Below are 23,459 nucleotides of genomic sequence, written 5' to 3'. Positions count from 1 at the left end.
CTCTTGGATAATTCTGAGTATTAGAGATTTGAATTCCCTATCAGGTAGTTCTAGTGCCTTTTCTTCTACTGGAAAGTCATCTGGTGTTTATTTTGGATGCCTACTGGAGCCATCCTATCCTGTTTCTGTAAATGTTTTGATATTGTCTGCTGTCTTCGGGGCATTCAGTAGTTATTTTTCTCGTTAATTGATCGTAGATTTGTTTCGTCCTTTTTTTTTTTTTTAATTTGGCTATGTCTGAGCAGGTGGACTGTGTGTTCTTTGTTGTTTGCTCATCTTTGGGCATGATACTTTTCGCCTCCTTCTCCAACTGGCAGGGTCAGTTGCTCAGATATGGTACAGCAGGGCAGGTCTAGCTGAATAGGAGTTGCTGGGATAGGTTGTTTGTGGCACTTACTACAGCCACCAGGGAGAGTCAGTAATCAATGCAGGGCAGTACCGGTAGGCCGTGCTTGTGGCTGCTTGGTGGTTTGATGTTAAGCACATGGTGCAGGTAGGCAAGATGGAGGGGGGAGATTGTGATGTGTGGAGCTAAGATGGGTATGGGAGAGAGGAGAGAGGAACAGGAGCCAAAAACATACAAACAAGAAAGAGTGCTAGGGGAGCTTGCTGTTGGAGTGGAGAGATGAGAGACTATGAAATGGAGAAAAACAAAAAGGGGAAGAAGAAGAAGAAAAAAAGAAAAGAATGAATAAATAAAAATTAGAAAGAAAAAAGCTCCCAGGGATCCCACCGTGCAGCTATGAGGTCTGGGGAAGTTGTTCCCAGGTGTTGATGTATAACCTGGCTAGAAGATGTAGAGGTGTCACTCAGTGCCATGTATTCAGGGGACAGGAAGAGAAGGAAGGTATAGAGAGATGGGAAACTGAGTAATGAAGAAAGACAAAAAGGGAAAAAGAGGGAAAAGAAAACAAACCAAATTTTAAAAAAGAACAAGAAAAAACCCTCCAAAAAAGAAAACAAAAACTTACGAGAAAAGGAATGCCCTCAGGGATCCCTCTGTGCATCTGCACAAGCTGAGGGGGTAGGTCCCAAGCCACACAGCACTGTCCGGCCAGAACAGGCTCCCAACTTAAGAAAAAGAAAACAAACAATTCAAAACAAACAAACAAAAAGCCCCGGGATCCCACCAGCGTGGCAGCACGGACCAGGAAGAGTTCCACACTCGAACGGCGCTCCACAGCCCCTCAGGAAGAAGCAAAGATGGCACATGGAGTCAGGTATTTGAGCGAAAGCAGGGGGAGGTGGTGAGAGGTAAGGAAGAAATCAAAACAAGTGGAAAAAAGCAACCCCAGCAGCCAACAAATGGCACTCAGCCGGTGCTTTCCAACCAAGAGACTGTGGCCACAGGAAGCAGAGGAGGCTGAGTGGGGGTGAAGAAGGGTGGGAGGTGGGAAAGCATATATCGCTGGTTACCGGTTATTCTGTCTCCTGCTGGAAGCTCCGTGAAGCTGCTTTCTCGTACGCCCATTCACTGGTCTCTGATAGGAGTCCAAGATGGTGGATCCGTGCTGTGTTAGCTGATAGGGGACCTCTGCATGTATGTCCCCTCGCTCTCTGTTCTCTGTCAGTTTCTTATTCCATTTGGTGCTTGGCTGAGTTCTTTATCTCTTCATTCGATGTTTAGGGTTTCAGGATCGCTGTTTTCTCTGTTTGGCTTAGTTTTTCAGATCTTTGCTGTGGAGGGATGATGTGGTGCTTCTGCCTAGAGTGCCATGTTCCCGGAAGTCTCTCCTTCTTTTCGTTTAATTACTACTTCATTCTCAAAAAAGTTATTGATATAGGTTCACAAATACTAATTACCATAACATTGTAGCCAAAACACCAGAAAATTTGACAAAATCAGTGAGTCTAAAAACACCAGCAGCATGCTTCTAGTGCGCAGACAAAACCACGTGATTTGAAGCATCATTGTAATTGGGTAATAATGACAGCTCTGGGTATGAACCTAGAAATGGAATTGCTGGGTCATATGGTATGTAAAATGGTGTAGCTACTTTGAAAACCAGTTTGGCAGTTCCTCAAGTTAAGCACTAAGTTACCATATGATCCACCAATTCCTCATCTAGGTACATACCCAGAACTAATAACATATGTCCACACAGAAACGTGTAAATAGATGTTCACAGAAGCATTATTTATAATAGCCAAAAAGTGGAAACTAAAGGAGATTAGTTGTTGGGGTGCAGTGAGGAGCTGGGGTGAGAGGGGAAATCGGGAGTGACTGCTAATGAGTACGGGGCTTCTTTTGGGGGGAATAAAATGTTCTGGAATTAGATAGTAAGGATGGTTGTACAACTTTGTGAATATACTAAAAACCTGAACTGTACACTTTCAAAGGGTGGATTTTATGGTATATGAATAATATCGCAAAAAAAAAAATCCCTCTAATGGCTTTTTCCTTAATCCTGATTCCAGAGTTCCAATTCCAGAATCTTCCAGGGTTCCAATTCCAGAATCTTCCAGGGTTCCAGATCCAGAATCTTCCAGGGTTCCAATTCCAGAGTCTTCATCTAGAGGTACAGAATGGGATCCATGAACGTTTTCTGGGGCCACCTCTTCCAGGTGCCGGCATCCATGGGCACCCCTGCTAGCAGGTTTGATGGACAGACCAGATTAGGTCTCTTTGACAGCCTGGTCTCCATTTTGCATCTACTGAAGGTCACAGAGCAAGATAGGTAGGGCCTGGGCCAGGACTTGGCTCTTTTTTCTGGTACACTTAACCACTCTGCTACTCATCACGTCTAATTTCCAAAGCTAGCTTATCACTGGGGGCAACAGGATACAATTAAAAATGTCAGGTCTGCCCAGTTTTTCAGGATACTCAACATACATTTCCATATCTTCACATCCAAATGTTTTTAAACATACACGTAGAGTTTGTGGGAATATAGAAGCTGCAAGTCATGGTAACTCAAGAGGGCACACGTTGCTTGGGGTTTTGAGGTGACCGGCTCTAAGCATGGAGAAGCAGAGACACTGAGGAACCACATCGCATCAACATGAGCACAGGAGGGCCAGGACCGTGGAAGGGCAGGGCGAACACCTTCTTTGCTAGTCTGTCTTTTTTAGAAGAGTGGTTTAGCAATCACAAGTCACATTGTACATTGCCACAAATATCAGAGGAAAAGAAAGTAACTTTTCAGTTATAGGTAGACCCATATTGGTATTAAGCAAGTGTATAATAGAACCAACCACTGATAGGTATTAAGAATAAATATACAACTCACACGTCTTCAATAATTAGATTTTCTTTCCACCAAGTCCGATGTGGGCTGCTGTCTCTCATAAAACCCCATTGCTGTTGAGTCCATTCTGACTCGCAGCGACCCTATAGGACAGTAGAACTGCCCCATAGGGTTTCCAAGGGGCAGCTGGTGGATTCAAACTGCTGACCTTTTGGTTAGCAGCCCTAACACTTAACCACTGTACCACCAGGGATCCAATCTCTCATAGCATCTACATATTTTTTGTATCTTTAAAGCATTCAAATTATGGCCACTGTTAAGTACGTTTTAGGCTGCAAAAAAAAGTGTATTTCAGAAAACTGTTGACAGACAACTCAAAGGAAACGTTACTCAACGCAGAAGAGGCTAGCAGGAATTTGAACTTCTCTCACTTGCTAAACTGTTCTTCACTTTCTGTAAACTGCACAAAGGAGTTGCTCAGCACAGTTCAGAGGCTGAAAGTGAAAGTGGATTAATGCTATTTTTAAAAAGGCCAAGAGAGCGCACTTGCCAGCTTTCAAATTCCTCTGAAACCTTTTCTTGTGAACATCACAGCGAGAGGCAAATAGTCCCTGAGGGGCAAGCTGATGACAACGGTCATTTTAATATTTCTCTCTGAAGTGTTCAGTTACCTGATCTGTGAAATGGGTTCATGAGAAAGGGTGTTTACACAGCATTTTACAAATCAGTCTTTTTAAAAGCATTAGGAAAATGAACTATTGAAAGGAACCGTGGCCGAGAGATGTTGGTGATGAGCTGAAGTCTGGGCAGGAAGCCTGCCATATCCTTGGTGTGGCTGTGGCTGGCCATAGGGGGGCCGGGACTACCCCGCGGCCATAGGGGGCCTGGGCTCTACCGCAGCCGAAGGGGGCCCGGGCTCCGCCACGGCCTCCCTGACACGGGAAGACATCTGGCATCACATGAAACCCAGCGGGGTGATGAGAGAATGAGGTGCTTTTCTCAGGGCAGTTCTCCTTACCCAGCCCCCACAATTGGTACTGTAAGCATGGCATTCAGGCATGATACTGATTTTTCTTAAGAGAAGAACTAAGATTGTTTAAGCTCTGGCTTATCCAAACGGCCGAGGTAGATAACCAGATAAACCTTTGGCAGGGACCTGTTTTCTCTGCCTCTTAAGACCAACTCAGCAGTGACCGGCGTTTGTAATGAGACCCTGGATTTCACATTTAAAGGGGTGTGATTTGATATCACGTCACAGAGGAAGAACCTCCAAGTTACAACAGCTGCACCCTCATCCCTCAAATTCCCAGCCTAACAGCTCTGCCCCAGGACTGCCCGGTTTGTCTGTAACGCTTTCGTGGCAGGAAGAACTTCTGGAGCGGAAAGACTCTGAACAGCTCCCATGCTCTCAACTTCAGCCCTATCATGTCTCTGACACCTCAACGCCCGAGTTCCTCAGGGGAGGACAGGGGTGAGGAGGTTTGACAAGCGCAGAGGTGCAGGCAGAGTGGCCCTCCCGGCAGCTTCTGTGGCCCCTTTGAAGGTTCCAGTTCCAAAGGGCCGTTCTAGTGAAGACAGCTACCACACTTCCTTAGACTTCTTGTTTCCAGGCAGCTCAGCCCAGGCTCTTGTGCAAGCTGCTGATCTGGATGTGGTGGCGAGACCTGCTTCCACACCCCAGCTCGTCTCTGGAAGTATGACATAAATAAAACACTCCCTCACATCTCTATCAGACCCTGCAAATTATAGAGCTATTATATATACAGATACATGCCATCCAATCTGATTGGATCTTTGCAGTGATCATGAACTACTGGATTCCCTTACAAATGAAGACAGGCTCAGAGTGATGAACACACTTCCCAAGGCCTCACTGCATTTTGGAAGAGCTGAAACTTGACTGAAAGCTGTGAGCTTTCCAGAGAACCACGGAGTCAATCTGTGACCACATACAATTGTGACATTGACAGCAACAAGACTCTAGGTGAGTCTAATCCATGCAGAAGAGAGCAAGACACTTGTATGTCCCCAGAAGCAGCCTGGAATCACACTGTATTTCTGGAAGTTCCCTTGTGCTCTCAACTTCCACGGAGCTTACACTCGCCGTCCCTTTTACAGGTCTTGCCATCAAAGTGCAAGGCCTCATATTTGCACTCAGGAGCTGGCATCTGGGGAACTAAGACAAAAGGTCAGACGCTGATCACTGTGACCATCCTAACAGGTTCAATGCAGCCTTCACACTTGCCAGGACTAGCTCTATATACTCTATGGGGTAGTCATTAAAAAATAGGGGCCCTGAATACAGGATAACCCATACCCCACTGCTGTCAAGTCGATTCTGACTCATAGCGACCCTATAGGACAGACTAGAACTGCCCCATAGGGTTTCCAAGGAGTGGCTGATGGATTCCAACTGCTGACCTTTTGGTTAGCATCCAAGCTCTTAACCACTGTGCCACCAGGGCTCCATGCCTGGCATAAATCCAGCTCTCTACCTCAGTTCCTTAAACTATACATTGACAACCTCATTTCATAAGGTTTCTGTGAGTCTCAGATGTGAACACACAGGCAGTGCCTGGTACAGAGGAGGCCTCAGTGGGTGTTAGCTGTCATCATTACACTGCCCGGGTCTGGGTCATCGAGTCCTTTGATAAGCATACTTTCAATATCTTTCCAAGTCATGACAACATTGTTGAAGAAACCAGGGCAAAGGACACTACTCACTCTAGGTTGACAACACACAAGTCAGTAGCCTGTGGTTATGTTGTTCAGCCATTTTTAAGCTGAACAGCAATCAAAAGGTCAGTAGACCAGGGTTCAAATCCCAACTTCACCACACCAGCTGTGGGGCTTTGGGCAACGAGTCCCTGCTTCAGTCTCTACCTCTGTACAACAGGAGTAACAACAGTACCTATTCTCCCAGGGATGTTGTGATGATTAAATAATGCATGCAGAGCCCCTAGCAGGTATTAAAGGCTTCATCTATGTTAGTGTTATTATCTTAACACCCAGTCCTTACTCTTTCATCTTATTCATAAGGGTATCTTCAGTGACCTTGTCAAAATGTGCCTTAAATCAAAACATACTACATGTCTTAGTTATCTACTCCTGCTGTAACAGAAATACAAGAAGGTGGCTTTAACAAATAGAAAATTATTTTCTCACAGTTGAGGCTAGGCGTCTGAATTCAGGGTGCTGGCTCTAGGAAAAGGCTTTCTCTCTGCAGGCTCTGCAGGCAGGTCCTTATCTCTCTTTTAAGCTTCTGCTCCTCTGCAATCTTCATGTGGCTTGGTATCTATCTTCCCCCATCTCTGCTTGCTTAATGCTTGCTTAATCTGCTCTTTTATATCTCAAGAGATTGATTTAAAACATATCCTACACTAAGACTGCCTCATTAACATAACAAATAAAATCCATTCCCAAATAGGATTATAACCACAAGCATTAAAAAAAAAAACCAAATCCGTTGCTGTCGAGTCCACTCCGACTCATAGTGACCCTTTAGGACAGAGTAGAACTGCCCCATAGGGTTTCCAAGGAGAGGCTGGTGGATTCAAACTCCAGCCTTTTAGTTAGCAGCCGTAGTGCTTAACCACGACACCACCAGGGTTTCCAACCATAGGTATAGGGGTATTTACAACACGTATTTTGGGGAGACACAATTCAATCCATAATACTGCATAATAACATGTTTCTATATCGAGACACACTTGTTCTTATGAACTCACTTTGCTTCCCGCCAGGAACGGCCACTGCCTGAACCAGCATTACAGGGCTGATCCTGAACCATGGAGAGGTGTGGGTCTTGTTTGTCCTCGGCACCCAGTTCTCTCATGCGCTCCTAAGAATTATTCTGAAAAACAAATACTGCACATCATGTTGTTCGAGGATTATGTACTCTCCCTCTAAAGGGTACTTGAATTTCTGGAGGTCGCCAAAGAGAAGAACTATGAAAATACAAAGAAAGACAAAGAAAACGGTACATCTTTAGATTTCAGACACATAGATTATTTTGAGCAGCGGGTTTGATACTTTCCCCTAAAATACCTCAAATCATAATCTGTAATCTAATATGTAATCTATACAGAAAAGTGATCCTTATATTATTTCCTTTTAACAAAATATTAACAACCAAGTAAATAACTTTAAGATGCTTATGTATTTTTCCTTTATGACACTATTATTCAAATTTACCCACCAACCACTAAGGCCAAAGATGAAGAAATTTAAGATTTTTACCAAATTCTGCAATCTGAAATTGAACAAACATGTAATCAAGATGCATTGATAATTACTGGTGATTGGAATGCAAAAGCTGGAAACAAAGAAGGATCAGGTAGTTGGAAAATATGGCCGTGGTGATAGAAATGACGCTGGCGATCACATGATAGAATTTTGCCATTCCAACGACTCAGTCGTTGCAAATACCTTTTTTCAACAACATAAACAGCAACTATACACATGGACCTTGCCAGATGGAATCAAATAGACTACATCTGTGCAGAGAGATAATGGAGAAGCTCAATATTAAATCAGTCAGACAAAGGCCAGGGACCAACTGCGGGACAGACTATCAACTGCTCGTGTGTAAGTTCAAGTTGAAGCTGAAGAAAATTAAAACGAGTCCATGAGAACCAAAGTACAAACTTGAGTATATCCCACCTGAATTTACAGACCATCTCAAGAACAGATTTGATGTACTAAACACTAATGACCAGATGAGCTGTGGGATGACATCAAGGACATCATACATGAAGAAAACAAAAGGTCATTAAAGAGACAGGAAAGAAAGAAAAGACCAAAATGGATGTCAGAAGAGACTCTTAAATTTGCTCTTGAATGTAGAGTAGCTAAAGCTAATAGAAGAAATGATGAAGTAAAAGAGCTGAACAGAAGATTTCAAAGGGCGGCTCGAGAAGACGAAGTAAAGTATTATAATGAAATGTGCAAAGACCTGGAATTAGAAAACCAAAAGGGAAGAACATACTTGGTACTTCTCAAGTTTAAAGAACTGAAGAAAAAATTCAAGCCTTGAGTTGCACTGTTGAAGGATTCTGTGGGCAAAATACTGAATGACTCAGGAAGCATCAAAAGAAGATGGAAGGAATGCCCAGAGTCACTGTACCAAGAAGAACTGGTTGATGTTCAACCATTTCAGGAGGTAGCATATGATCAAGAATCGATGGTACTGAAGGAAGAAGTCCAAGCTGCCCTGAAGGCATTGGCAAAAAACAAGGCTCCAGGAATTGACGGAATACCAATTGAGATGTTTCAACAAACTGATGCAATGCTGGAAGCACACATTCGTCTATGCCAAGAAATTTGCAAGACAGCTACCTGGCCAACTGTCTGGAAAAGACCCATATTTGTGCCCATTCCAACAGAATGTGGAACTTATTGAACAATATCATTAATATCACATGCAAGTAAAATTTTGCTGAAGATCACTAAAAAACGGTTACGGCAGTGCATGGACAGGGAATTGCCTGAAAGTCAAGCCAGATTCAGAATAAGACGTGGAACAAGGGATATCATGGCTGATGTCAGATGGATCCTGGCTGAAAGCAGAGAATACCAGGAAGATGTTTACCTGTGTTTTATTGACTATGCAAAAACATTCAACTTGTGGATCATAACAAATTATGGATAACATTGCAAAGAATGGGAATTCCAGAACACTTAACTGTGGTCATGCAGAACCTGTACATAGAATAAGAAGCAGTCACTGAAACAGCACAAAGGGATACTGCGTGGTTTAAATCAGGAAAGTTGTGTGTCAGGGTTGTATCCTTTCACCACAGGTATTCAATTTGTATGCTGAGCAAATAATCCGAGAAGCTGGACTATATGAAGAATGCAGCATCAGGACTGGAGGAAGACTCATTAACAACCTGCGATATGCAGATGACACAACTTTGCTTGCTGAAAGCGAAGAGGAGTTAAAGCACTTACTGGAGAAGATCAAAGACCGCAGCCTCCAGGATGGATTACACCTCCAAATAAAACAAAAAGTCTCACAACTGGACCAATAAGCAACATCATGATAAATGGAGAAAATACGGAAGTTGTCAGGGATTTCACTTTACTTGGATCCACAGTCATCGCCCGTGGAAGCAGCAGTTAAGAAATCAAGTGACATATTGCTTTGGGCAAATCTGCTGCAAAGGGCCTCTCTGAAGTGTTGAAAAGCAAAGATGTCACTTTGAGGACTAAGGTGTGCCTGAGCCATGCCATGGTTATTTTAATTGCCTCATATGCATTCAAAAGCTGGAGAATGAATGAGGAAGACCAAAGAATTATGGTGTTGGCGAAGAATACTGAATATACCACGGACTGCCAAAAGAAAACAACACATCTGTCTTAGAAGATGTACAGCCAGAATGCTCCTTAGAAGCAAGGATGGTGAGACTTCGTCTTACATACTATGGACATGTTATCAAGAGGGACCAGTCTCTGGAGAAGAACATCATGTTGGTAAAGTAGAGGGTCAGCCAAAAAAGAAGATCCTCAATGAGATGAATTGACACAGTGGCTGCAACAATGGGCTCAAGCATAACAACGATCGTGAGCATGGCGCAGGACCAGGCAATGTTTCGTTCTCTTTTACAAAGAGTCATTATGAGTCAGAGCCGACTTGAGGGCACCTGATAACAACAGTGTACAGTTGGTCTTTAAGATACTATGGGCAAGAATTATCAGTGCTATTTTGATAAAGGCCAGTCAATACTGACATACATATTAGCTAATGTTTAACTAGGTTGGTAGACAACAATAAAAGTTTGATTAAATACTTAAAAAAAAGAAGTCTGCCTGCCAGGGTTTTTTGACCCCCGATAAGAGGAAATGTAGGTCATTCACCAGAAGTGGGAGCAGAGGTTAGGTGAGGGAAAGGGTAAACGGCCGACTTGTCACAAACCCACATAAAAAATACACATTTTTCTAAGTATCACATCTGTGAATTGACACTTCCCGACCTCAGCCCCATAGACAAAGCCTCTTCTTCTAAGTGCTTTTAGAAAAATAACACTTGGTGACAAGCCAATTTTGTGCTAGCTAGGAGAAACAGCAAGAAGGGCTTGATTCTCTGGAAAACTAGGCCCATTTCTCGTTGAAAACAAACACAAACTAAGTCACAGAATCTGCATCACAGAAAATCTACATCTTATTTTGGCTGTTAGAACTTTTCTCCTCTCGGAACCTCACCAACTCGGAAATCTTTCTCTTTCGAAGCTGTTGTTAGGTGCCGTTGAGTCAATTCTGACTCATAGTGACCCTATAGGACAGGGTAGAACTGCCCCATAGGGTTTCCAAGGAGAAGCTGGTAGATTTGAACTGCCGACCTTTTGGGTTAGCAGCGAGCTCTTAACCACTGGGCCACCAGGGTTCCGATTCCCTTTTGTAGAGAAGTTATAAACTGACCAGCACTAAATTATTTCAGGAGCAGCCCTGGTGGCGCAATGGTTAAGTGCTCAGCTGCTAAGTGAAAGGATGGTGGTCTGAACCCACCAGCTGCTCCACAGGAGAAAGACGTGGCAGTCTGCTTCTGTAAAGCTTATAGCCTTGGAAACCCTACGCGCCAGTTCTGCTGTCCTATAGGGTTGCTGTGAGTCGGAATTCGACTTGATGGCAATGGGTTTGGGGTTGAGATTACTTCAACACCAGTAGGTCTCATGCTCTGATAAAGCCAACTATTTTTCCTCTTTATTTAGCTTTCATCCTCTGAATTATACTCTGCTGGATGAGTCCTTCTCGCTTTCTGAGAGTTTTGTTTACTTTAATCTGGACAAATGGGTCTGTCCACTGCGCTGGCTCGCACTGGTTTCTGAGGTGGTTTCAGTGTAAAGTTGACCCAGCTCTTTGGAGGGGCTGCCCTGGCCCACCCGCCCCAGGCAGGGGCAGACCCACCTCCAAAGTCCCCAGCTGCCTGCCTTGGGGAGATAGTGTTAGGACTACCCTCCATCTAAAGGGCTGTGCTGAGAGAGAATCAAACATTTATCCAGGAAGTTGGGCAGGCACCTTCCTCTCACTGTATCTGAGGTCGCTGTAGGATGGTGTCTTTGCGTTCACATACTCCAGTGACTTAGTCAGAACCTGTTAGGAAATTAAATGGCGCTCAGTCAGCAATAGTGGCCTAGAGGGTGAGTCCAAGTTATAAGGATAAGCCATTCAGCACTCTTAATATTTCCCCCATTAACGTAATTATTTCCCACTCAGTTAAAACAGAAATGGCGCAGACCAGACAAAATGGCCCTGAAACCTTTAAAAGACTATCAAAACAAGCGCTGGTATTTTACTGGCAAACGATCAGGCATGAAATGAAGAGCTCGGCAAGGTTATCAGTTAACAAAGTGTGGGTGCCACCAGACAGAATCACCAGCGAGCCGAGTGTGAATTTTAATAAGCCCCTTTGATAATATGCTGATCAGCTGAGCAATCATCATAAATCTGCATCACCTCAGCGACCTAGGTGATAAAGAAAATGGCACTCTATTTTTTCCATACAAAAATTTATACATACATGGTTGTGTGACCCTAATTGCTCTCCCCATACTGTGACAGCACACTCCTCCTTTCCACCTTATTCCCCGTGTCCATTCAACAGCTCCTAACCCTGCCTTCCCATCTCACCTACAGACAGAAGCTGCCCATTTAGTCTCTTGTATCTACTTGAGCTAAAGGCACACTCCTCACGACTATCACTTTATGTCCGACAGTCCAGTCCAATCCCTGTCTGAAGAGTTGGCCTCGGGAATGGCTTTAGTTCTGGGCTGGTAGAGAATTCAGGGGCTGTGCTTTCCGGGGTTCCTCCAGTCTCACTCAGACCATTAAGTCTGGTCTTCTTACTAGAATTTGAGTTCTGCACCTCATCCTTCTGCTGCTCCATCAGGGACTCTCTGTTCTGTTCCCTGTCAGGGCAGTCATTGGTGGTAGCTGGGCACCATCTAGTGAAAATGGCACTCTTCACTGAGTGCTGTGTGCATGCGTTAGTGAAGGCCACTGTGCCACTTTTGTTAGGGTAAACTCACGTTTGTCGTCATGGGATTTTTAGACTCAAGATTGAGAGCTTTATTTTTCCAGTGATTTTAAAAACTGAAAAGTCCATACACTTTCAAACGGCAATGAAACCATCGTGATGAGTAGAAAACTGCAGAGTAAAACAGGTAGTCATTTGGTGTTATGGATGGAATTGTGTCCCCCCAAAACATGTATCAACTTGGCTAGGCCATGACTCCCAGTATTGTGTGGTTGTCCACCATTTTGTCATCTGATGTGATTATCCTATGTATTGTAAATCCTAATCTCTATGATGTCAATGAGGTAGGATTAGAAGCAGTTATGTTAATGAGGCAGGACTCAATCTATAGATTAGGTTGTATCTTGAGTCAATCCCTTTTGAGATATAAAAGAGAGAAGCGAGCAGAGAGGAGAGGGGTCTTATTACCACCCATCAGGAGGCACCAGGGGTGGAGTGAATCCTTTGGACTCGGGGTCCTTGAGCTGAGAAGCTCCTAGACCAGGGGAAGATTGATGCCAAGGACCTTCCCCAAGAGCCGACAAAGAGAAAGCACCTGAATTCAGACTTCTAGCCTCCTAGATTGTGAGAGAATAAATTTCTGTTTACCAAAACCATCCACTTGTGGTATTTGTCACAACAGCACTAGATGACTTAAGACATTAGGTATGCCAACATCTGAGGGGAGAAGAATTTATTGGTGTGCATGGACATCACAGGGATGACGCCCAGCTGCAGTGTCCAGGGTGACCGTAGGACACCGAGGGCTAACACATCGGCCAAGTGCAGCTCTGCAATGAGCTGGGCTGCTCTAGAGCTGCCTGACTCATGACTGGACAGAAGCCCCGGAAGACGGTGTGGTTTGAGAAGATGAGTAGAAACACAGGTATCGAACAGTATTTGAGGGAGCTGTACTCTCTTCCTTTTCACACTGAATTCTACACTTCACTGTCCCCCACACACTTCACCTCTACCCCTGCCCTCCATCCACCCAGAGCTGTTCCGCCCGGTCAGTGGCAGAAAGGAATGATATTCCCGTTAGAAGAGGAAGCAAGCGTTGTAAGCTCCACCTCTCTTACTGAATCAGATGCAAAAGGCTGGGGGTGAGGAAGCTAACGGGCTCCACTTTACTTTCATCCATGGCCCCAGGCCAATTCTCAGGTCCAATCTTGGCTGCAAGGAGCCCTGGCAGTACAGTGGTTAAGCCCTTGGCTGCTAACTGAAAGGCTGGTGGTTTGAATCCACCAGCCGGTCCACTGGAAAAAGATGTGGCAGTCTGCTTCCGTGAAGATTACAGCCTTGGAAACCCTACGGGGCAGTTCTACTCTGTCCTGTAGGCTCGTTATGATTCAGAATCAACTCGACAGCAATTGGGGGGTTGGGGGGAGCAACAGGCTGGATGAGAACGCCAGGCAAGTCCAGGCAACTTGCCAGGAGGAGGTCTAGAAGTACAGCAGTTCTGGGCCTTTGGGTGGCTTCACAAGCCTGCTGGCACCAGTCTCTGACTGGCTTACGCCCCCTCCCCGGCTATCCTGTACTCTAGGACTGACTAAGGAAGTTATCTGACAGAGAATAGGCACGAGAAGGTTGTTTCTTCTAAAATCCAACATGCAATCATTCACTCAATTCAAAACGAAGGGGAGAAAAGAAAAGTTTTCAAGTTAGTTTTCTTTTCACTAATTTTATTTATATTTGGCAATTTTCATTTAGAATCAGGCTGAGATGTAGATATGTAAATGTGTGCATGTGTGCATGGATAATCCTTTAGAAACTTTACTTGACATAACTTCACATTTTTGGTATACAGAAATCATTTTTATTTTCCTAACGCAGCACAGTAGACATACGATCAATATTATTTCCTAGAATGTGCAATATATAAATTATTCACGTTAAAAAATTAAAAACGGAAAGCCTCATACACAGGAAATTTTTAAAAACATGGAACTAATTTTGAATGTGTGATTCTGACAACATCCACTAGTAGCTGTACACACCTGCAGGAAATGGCATGACATGCTTTTGAACAAGGTACAGACAACAGGGGTCCATTCCAGATGCTAATACACTATGGGAATAATTCGCCTTTCACTTTGGTTGGTGAAATTCCATGTGCTGAGGCATACACTGCATCTGAAAGATACTTCCAGAAGTACATTTATCACATTGGCATTTTAAAGATTTCTGTTTCTTCTATTCTCCTTTATAACGAGGGGGTCTTTTCTCTTTAAAAGCAAGAAGACCTTCGAGTCTGTCTTTTGTTGGAATGGTCTAAGAAAAAGAAAACATTATATTATCTATATCAAAAATTAAAACAACTGTAATAGTTTAACAAGCTTTATCTGAGAAAACAAATGAGGAGTACCTTCTAAAATTTTGAAATCTGCTAAAGGTTGGTGCTTTGAAACCACCAGCAGCTCTGAGAGAGAAACATGTGGCGGTCTACTCCCATAAAGATGACAGCTTAGGAAACCCTATGCGGGCAGTTCTACTCTGTCCTGTAGGGTCGCTATAAGTGGGGATGGACTTGATGGCACACAACGATAACTAGTCATCTGAACAATCCTCCTCATTATGTTACCAAATTTGTCACTGTAACTCCAAACATCCGTCTCAAATTTCTCTTCAGACTCCGAGGCTGTCCATTTCTAAGATGCCTGTAACTGACTTCATTCATAGCACGTGTGCATTAATGACGGGGTGATTTACGTGCACACACGGCTCATGATTCAGGACTCCGCCAGGCTTCAACGGGAACACAGGCAATGTCCAGTTCTCAGGGTATGTCAAACAAAACCCTTTTGCTACTCTGGATGCCCTAAAGCAAAGTTACATCTTTCAGAAAAATAAATAAAAACATTGTGTTCTTCCACAGAAAACCTGAATGCCTACAAAAAGAAAGCCAAGCACTTTAACTGGTGAGCTCCCAGGGGGTGGGAGGTACGGCTCGGACCTCAGGGACAGTCCACGAACCTCACACAGGGAGCATGCGCATGGCAGCCACGCCACTCACACACTGAGCGTCCATGAGGCAGCCACGCCGCTCATACACGGAGCACGCACGAGGCAGCCACGCCGCTCACGGCCTCCTCCCACCATCTCTCTAACATGTGGAGTCAGGACTCAAGCCAACACGCACAAAATACAAGGGCTGCAGCGAACGGCACTAACATAATCGTTCTCAGAGTGCTCTGAATTATGTAAACAAGAGTCATTGGTCCAGTCTGTAGAACAGAATCTGCCATCAGCACTGGTAAATGTCAAACAGCAGAAACAACTATTTCAACCCATTTGCACGACTTTTGAATGAGCATGAGGGTAAGCTGGCTCAGGATACAGAATTCACTTGCATTACACAGAAAGTAAACATTATAATCTGTAAGAGTGCATCCTCATTGAATCTGTGATTGTTTTACATACCTGGGCATAACAAGCTTCCTCTATGGCTAATCCCGTTACTAAATCAACCTGAGAATAAAAAAAAAAAAAAAATCATTTCAGCAGGAATTACCTCTAAAAATGTGGTATGTACAATATGGAAACCCTGGTGGCGTAGTGGTTTAGAGTTTGGCTGCTCACCAAAAGGTCGGCAGTCTGAATCCACCAGGCGCTCCTTGGAAACCCTATGGGGCAGTTCTGCTCTGTCCCATAGGGTCGCTATGAGTTGGAATTGACTTGATGGCAATGGGTTTTATATACAATATGAATTCAAATTTAATAACCCTCTTCCAAAAGAAGGGACCCATTTCATGTAGTATGGCAGATCAGAATTATGACGAGTACCAGAGACTGGAGCCAGTCTGCCTTAGTTCAAATCCCAACTCCACCACCTAGAGGCTGTAGAACTTTAGGTAAGTTATTCAGCCTCTCTGTGCCTCGGATAGGCATGTCTGAATACCTGGCTAGTGGTAATACCTACCAAACAGGGGTGCTGTGAAGATTAAATGAGATAACCCAAGTACAGCCTTTGAAAAGCATTTAAGATATAAATAAAATATAAATATAAACCTGGCACATATCAAGGGCTATAAAAGGTGTTTGCTGTTATAACTGTTACTTTTATGTAAGAATTAAAAAAGAATCAATTATTCTGCAAAGTTATAAAACTATATTTACTGCTAACAAATCCAATCTCTTTTTACTGCTACGGAGGCCAGAAAGATACAGTACCTCTCAGATCTGAAAGAAAAAAACCCCTTTCTTCAAAATTCCCATAGCCCTGGTGGCACAATGGTTAAGGAGCTGCGGCAATTCGAATCCACCAGCTGCTCCTTGGAAACCCTATGGGACAGTTCTACCCTGTCCTATAGGGTCGCTATGAGTCAGAATCAACTCGATGGCAGTGGGTTTGCTGGTTTTGGCCAGTGGGTGCCTGAACCTCTCCCTTCCACCGGCTGCCTCTGCCCTGGCCTGGGCTCCCCTCCTTTGGAGTCATCGCCTTGGGAAACCCTCAGACACCCTGCAGATTTGCCTTGTCTATGTGGGTCTCCCACAGAAAGCACACTGAGATGTGAAAGGGAAGAGAGCTAGACTCAACTTCGAGCTAGGACGTTTTCCTTTTGGATTCCTATGAACTACTAACTAATAAATCTATTAACTCAATGGCCAAAATAACATGCATGTTATAAACTGTAGGTTATCGGTGAAATTATTGAGCTCTATAATTAAGATACTGAATCAACAACACCAAAAGCAGAATGAAATCAGCGTTGTAGCTAAAAAGAACCTCAGTGGCAAACAGCTGTATCTTAAAACATTAAAAAATGATGTAGACATTTAAACAGGGTTCATTTAAATTAAATCTCCACTCTCCATTCCAACAGTAAAAAAACAAGTGAGAAGGTAACTTACCTCCATCCCTTGATTAATGGCTAACTTTGCCACCCTCATTGCAACCGGTCCCTAAAATTCAGATGAAAGAAACACAGATTTTCCTTACTATTTATGCAAATTATGTTGTCTATCCCAGTATCATTCAGAAATTCCCGCTGCTGGACTCACAGCACAGAACCAGCAATGGCTGTGAGGCAGCCAGTGGAGAAGTGTAACTGAGCAGCGTCTGTGGCAATGGTATTGCATGGAAAGTTATTTAGATCCCACGAGCCTTCTGTCACGCAGAGAGCTCTAGATTCGCACAGGTCAGCGGTGGTGTGTGTCCACTAGAGGACTTAAACCATTCTCGAATGGACAACTCCCCGTAGAAGTTAGGAACGGAACAGAAAAGAGCAGAACGTTTGATCAGTACCACGCCCATCAGTGGTCACGACAGAAGCCTGGGCTGGAGAGGAGGCTGGCGCTGTTGATTAGTACAAGGTTCACAAATCGTCTACTTCAGACACCAGCTCTGAATCTTTCCTCCGTTAGCAACGATCCTCGACTGCGATGACGGTGTATTATGAAGGACATGTCCTATAGGTAAGTGCCTCACGTTACAAAAAAACCCTAAAGTCTAAGGAAGTATTTGAGGATGTGCAAGAGCCGACAGAGGAAAGACGTGGGATGCCCTCTGTGAGAAGAAAAACATCACTCTGGTCTTGGGGAAGCTGCACTCTTACCAAACTGTCCTGCAGAGAACCACAACCTCCCAGACAGAATCATTTAGTTTTTAAATTCCTAAAAGTTGTTTATGGCTAATAAACTTGAATTCAATGGCATATTTTAAAGAGTCTTTTGAATTAAAATGCCAAGTAGGCTCTAAATAACAGACCCAACAAAGGACTCTAATAGCTACTTGGGAATGGATGAATAAATGAATGCATGAAAAATGCCATTTTTTCCTATCTAGGGATTTCTATTCTCACATCGGACCTACTTAAACTCTCTTCTTCAGCCACATACTCAAACATCCTTTCACATGTCACAGTTTTCCAAGGCTATGTTACTTTGACAAGAATCCCAGTCACAGTCTTTTACGCGTGGTTGTGTTTTCTTCAGGACTATCAAGCCATTTTTTAAACTCCTCTTAACGAAGACTCTTCCACTCGCCAATGATCCAGACAAAGAGCCCACCAACTCTCCTATGCACCGAATCCTGGGCCCTTGTTAAAATGCAGACCCTGATTTAGAGGGCTGGGGTGGGGCCTGGGACTCTGCATGTCTAACAAGTTCCCAGGGGATGCCTGTGCTACTGCTCCCCTGTCGGTAGCAAGGTTTAGAAAGCCTTGAAAAAACAGAAAAATAAGAAACACTACAATAGTGGTAACACTTGATTTCATTAGCTTCCCTTTCAAAACGTAAAACTAATTAATGCTTTTTCTTCACAACCTTTTCTTAGAAAGGTAAGTGGAAGTAACATAACAGAAATCATCTAGAAATACTGATTTTACAGAAGCTTTCTGATTATTTGGAATAGTAACCTCTCGGTGACAAAATAATAATTATAAAAATAAAGATGATTCCATCTCAACTCTCATTTTGTAACTTGTACACATAGTTTCTCAGTTACACATTTTCTTAAGTCATTTAACATCTCCTTATAAGCTTATCTGGCCTGGAGGAAACGGAATATTAACAATTAGGGAGTTCTCAGAGCAGTATCTTTGAGACTCGAGATGATGAACACATGAACCAGGATATGATGTGAGCACGCCTTCTCACACGGTGGAGGGTAGCTTGACGTCAGCTTACAAGTGGCAGAGAGGGAGGCGGAGAAGATTCTACCGGTTCTCAGGCAGGCGATGGGGGGACAGCCACGTCATTAACTGCCCTGAGGGCCACGGAGGAAGAGCGAGTTCACAGAAGGAAAGATAAATCTGAACTCCAGACATGCCATGGGGCTAGTGAGCTGTCTATATGCAGCTACAAATGTGGGAGCCGACAGCTCAGGCAGAAAGATCAGGCGGGGCCATGGGTAATCAGAACGGGATTATGCCACAACCTTTCTTCAACACACCTCTTTATTTCAATTGAGATATGGTTTGGTCATAAAAGTTTTAAACCAAGGGAAGTCACTAAACCAATATTTAGTTAAGCTATTAATTCTCCTGATTTAATCTCTATTTAGGTAGACATTCTGCTAATATTTTAGGAACCTTTAATCTCTTTTTAGGTATACATTTTGCTAATATTTTGAGGAAAATACTAATACTAAAGCTATAATGTCTTTTTTTTAACCTGTAAAAATCTTTATTTGCTCTCTCTACATTCATTCAACAAATTTTTACTGAACCTCTCTACTACTGAATGTAAGGCTCTATCAGCTTATATGGGGAATAAATAATATAAGGGTCCTGGCCTAAAAAGCTACAGCTTGTCAGTTAATTAAGAAGGGCCAAAGCAGTAGCACTACCAGGCAACGTGGTTTTAGAAAACAAACTCGACAGTGAGCTCCCAGTCTGAGAGTTATCAGGGATCAGCTGTGTCATGGAAGAACGGGGACTTGTCTGATTCTAAAAGGTGGCAGTGGGTATGGGAGGCAAATATTAAGTCAGCGGCCATCATGGGTTAAGCCCGAGTCAGGACGCCATTAACAGTGCAGTGGGCTAGACTTTCCAACCACGGTCTACGAAGCGCTATCCACCACCCCATGGCAACGCTCCAAGAGACCTGCAAACCCTTGTTAGGAACTTAACTCTTCACAATCTAATATAAAACCATGCAAAACACTGTTGTAGCATGGATGTACAACTGTGTTCTACAGCATCACTGAGCAGGTAGGCTTCCATAATGTACTAAGTCAAGTTACCTAACTGACGGGCTTTATAATGGGTAAATGGCATACATTCATACTTAAATATTAACAAAGCAGCTTTATCTGCTTTATATATTGGGGTTCCGCATACAGTATCATTAGTAAAAAAAAGGGAGACCCTCTGGTTACTATTGGTTTAATGGCATACCAATCACTTTGTATGCCTCTGGACCTCACAGGTAGTACATTACTCCGGTTCCAATGCACTGAGTCCAGGTGGGGCCCTTCTGAAACGCGTGAAGCTCAGCAGACCAGAGTTAGAGCCTTACTGCTGTGTAGGTTGAGCATTCTATTAGGTAATGCTTCCTGGATGTGTTAGTTTTGTCAACTTTTTCCTTTATGTCTGTGAGATAAGGCTTACAAGCATCATTATGGCTTTCCTGTGTGATAGTGAGCCACGATGGGTTTGTTTTGGTTTTTCTGTGTCATATTTGGAAAACCAGAGGTTCCTCATATAACCTAATAGAAAGGTGCCCACAATAAATTCTGTTTAGTTCTTACCAGTATATTGTCATACCACAGATCGATGGCACCAGAGTGCCACTTGTCTTACTGGTGGCTTGTATTACAAGGTCATATTTCTCAAAATCCATTTATTACCAACTATGATGGTTAAGGTTGTGTGTTAACTTGGCTGGGCTATGATTCTCAGAGGTTTGGCAGTTGTGTAATGATGTAATCTGGCAGTTAAGTAATGTTGTAATCAACTCCATGATGAGATCTGCTATGAGCAGCCAGTCAGTTAGAAGGGAGCTTCCCTGGGGGTGTGGCCTGCCTCCAGTATGTAAATGGATGTTTCAGCAAGGCTCTCGCTCTGGATCCTGCATCTGGCTCATCATTATCTGACCTCCCGTTCTTGGGACTTCAGCCAGCACTTCACCTGCTGATCTTGGGATTCCTCAGCCTCTGCAGCCTGTGAGCCAGTGGTCTGCCATCTGACCTGCTGATAGTTGGGTTCCTCAGACCCTGCGGCTGTGTGAGTCTGGAGAAGCCTCCAGCCTGATGCCTGACCCACAGACCTGGGACTTGCCAGCTTCTACAACCACGTGAGCCATTTCCTTTATATACATATATATATATACATTTCACTGATTTTGATTCTGTAGAGAACCTGTTTGGTACCAAGAGTGGTTCTAGAGAAAGAAAATTGTAGATGAGTTTTCTAAATTGGTTCTCAAGTCTGGTTAGTTTTAAAGATGTTGATGACTCTGCTTCTAGTAGTAAAGAGGGCGCTGCTAATGCATGACATGAAGTGGCAATGGAATTACACAAAATATCATCACCAACAGATCAAGTATTGATGAGAAGAGAGGCTCTGGGTGATCATATGTTTGAAACTTTTCTACAATCTTGTTGCAATAAGAAGGAAGCAGGTTGGTTGGTCCTACTTTTCCTAGACAAAGTGGTGAAAGAAAGAGATGAGCTCAGGGCGTCAGAGTCACAGCTAAAGCACCGCACAAACGACCTCAGAGTTGCCACTTGGGCCCTGAAAGAAAATTTTATTTCTTGTAGTAACAGAGCTGATACTGTTGAAAGCCAAACCCAGAGTCTTAATGTGAGAGTGGCTGAAGTAAAACGCCAACTGAATTCCCAATCTCAAATTGTGTCTGAAGTTAAAGTGAGAGCATTTATTAGGAAGAAATGGGATCCTGAACCCTGAGATGGAGACACTGAGTCGCGAAATTCTGTTGAATGACGCCTGCCAACAGAACCAGCTCTCTCACTCCCATCTGAAGAGATTACTCCATCTTTGTCTGCTAAGCCACCCTTCCCAGTAAAACCATTAGTCTCCCTGCCCCCGTCTGATGAAATTAACCCAGCTGCTTCTGAAGAGCCTTTGTGTGAATCATCCCCTGTGGAGGCTTCTGAGTCACAGCCTGGGGCATCGCCCGAAGCACAGCCTGAGGCGAAAGTCTTACAAGACATTGCTGAATGGTTCTCAGAACACATCACCACCACCCATTTTTGCTTCCAGACTTAGGTCCCAATGAGCCCCAAAAGGTGAAGTACAAAGTGTGACCAGCAAGAGGTACACTACACTCCAAAAGAACTGCCTGACTTTTCTAATATGTACAAACAGAAACCTGGGGAATATATATGGGAATAGCTATTAAGAATACAGGATAATGTTGCAACGAACATTAAGTTGAATCAATCTGTTTATTGATACATGCCTACTAAGCACAGATCCTTCATTTGATGTTACAGCTCAAGAGGTTAGAAAAGGATCTAACAGTTTATCTGGTTGGGCCGCTGAAGCATGGATTACGTGGCAGGCTACAGTAAATAAAGAAAGCCGAAGTGCCATACCTGCGTTGATATATTGTAGAAGAAGGTATCCGAAGGCTTGTGGAAATTGGCACATTAGAGCGGATTTATCAGGTTAGACCCACAGACCCACACACAGAGTGCCCAGAGGACACACCTTTTATCACAACGAGGAACAAATTTGCAAAAGGAGCCTCAGCATCCTTGAAGACTGCTGTGATTGCTATTTTATGTAAGTCAGATTTGACAGTGGGAACTGCCCTAACTGAATTAAGACACCTAACTACAGTGGGGCTGACTGTGGTAGGGGACAAGTGGCAGCACTCAGCCGACAAAGACATAGTGGGCGTGGTGACCATAATGGATAGCACAATCAAAGCAGTAATCAAAATAGTCTGACTCATGGACTTATGGCGTTGGCTACTTAGTCATGGTGTCCCTAGGGGTGAAACAGATGGGAAATCTACTAAACATTTATTTGATCTGTACAAGCAGATGAATTCTAGGTTAAGTGAACGGTACTCTAACTTGAAGAGCCAGAATAGACAGTCATGGCCCCTAAATCAATTCCCAGACTTAAGACAGTTTACAGACCCACAACCCTTGAATGACAGGGAGGCCGGGTCCCCTAGAGGAAGTACCCCACTGTACTGCCAAAAATTTATACTCTTAATCTTTCTCCCAGTCTTTTGCAAAGGGATCTACAGTCTTTCATTGGGGAAAATGAAATTATTAGACTTTTTGGGGATTACTGGACACTTGCTGTCTTAGTTATCTAGTACTGCTCTAACAGAAATACCACAAGTGGATGGCTTTAACAAACAGAAATTTTCTCTCTCACAGTCTAGTAAGGTAGAAGTCTGAATTCAGGGCATCAGCTCCAGGGGAAGGCTGTCGGCTCTGGAGGAAGGTCCTTGTCATTAATCTTCCCTTGGTTTAGGAGCTTCTCCGTGCAGGAATAACAGATCCAAAGGATGAGCTCTGCTCCCCACGCTGCTTCCTTGGTGGTGAGGTCCCCATGTATCTCTGCTTGCTTCTCTCTCTCTTTTTATTTTTTTTATATGTGAAAACTTTTATTTTTATTGTACTTCAGGTGAAGGCTTACAGAACAAATAGCTTCTCAGGAAACAGAAGTACACATGTTCTGTTATGACATTGGTTAACAACCCCAAAACATATCAACCCTCTAACTTCTCAACCTTTTTTTTTTTTGGTGAAAATACACATAGCCAAAGATACACCATTTCAAAAATTTCTACATGCACAGTTCAGTGACACTGACTACGCTCTTCCAATTGTG

The 23,459-nt window shown here is 43.6% G+C and overlaps 1 protein-coding gene across 12 annotated transcripts in view; it reads right to left on the bottom strand.

Annotated features, from left to right (window-relative positions):
* Positions 1-4,593: 4,593 nt before the first annotated feature.
* AUH (AU RNA binding methylglutaconyl-CoA hydratase) overlaps positions 4,594-23,459 on the bottom strand; it is a 214,417-nt gene continuing 195,551 nt past the window's right edge. For 9 of the 12 annotated variants that reach the window (XM_004387976.2, XM_023742119.1, XM_023742121.1 and 6 more), the window contains 3 exons: positions 17,053-17,103; positions 15,622-15,669; positions 13,995-14,472 (listed from right to left, as the gene is read on the bottom strand). In XM_004387976.2, coding sequence (XP_004388033.1) covers positions 14,395-14,472; positions 15,622-15,669; positions 17,053-17,103 — 177 coding nt within the window. In that variant the 3' untranslated portion in view covers positions 13,995-14,394. Of the gene's footprint in view, positions 5,365-6,916; positions 7,136-9,731; positions 11,280-12,214; positions 12,334-13,994; positions 14,473-15,621; positions 15,670-17,052; positions 17,104-23,459 lie in introns of those variants that run through there. The other 3 variants (XR_002825858.1, XR_002825859.1, XM_023742118.1) reach the window with 3 other exon arrangements.

The sequence above is a fragment of the Trichechus manatus genome, unplaced genomic scaffold, assembly GCF_000243295.1.
Source record: "Trichechus manatus latirostris isolate Lorelei unplaced genomic scaffold, TriManLat1.0 scaffold00201, whole genome shotgun sequence".
In the NCBI taxonomy this organism is placed as follows: Eukaryota; Metazoa; Chordata; class Mammalia; order Sirenia; family Trichechidae; genus Trichechus; species Trichechus manatus.
Note: the sequence above shows the minus strand (reverse complement) of the source record. Positions and strands in the feature narration are given on the sequence as shown.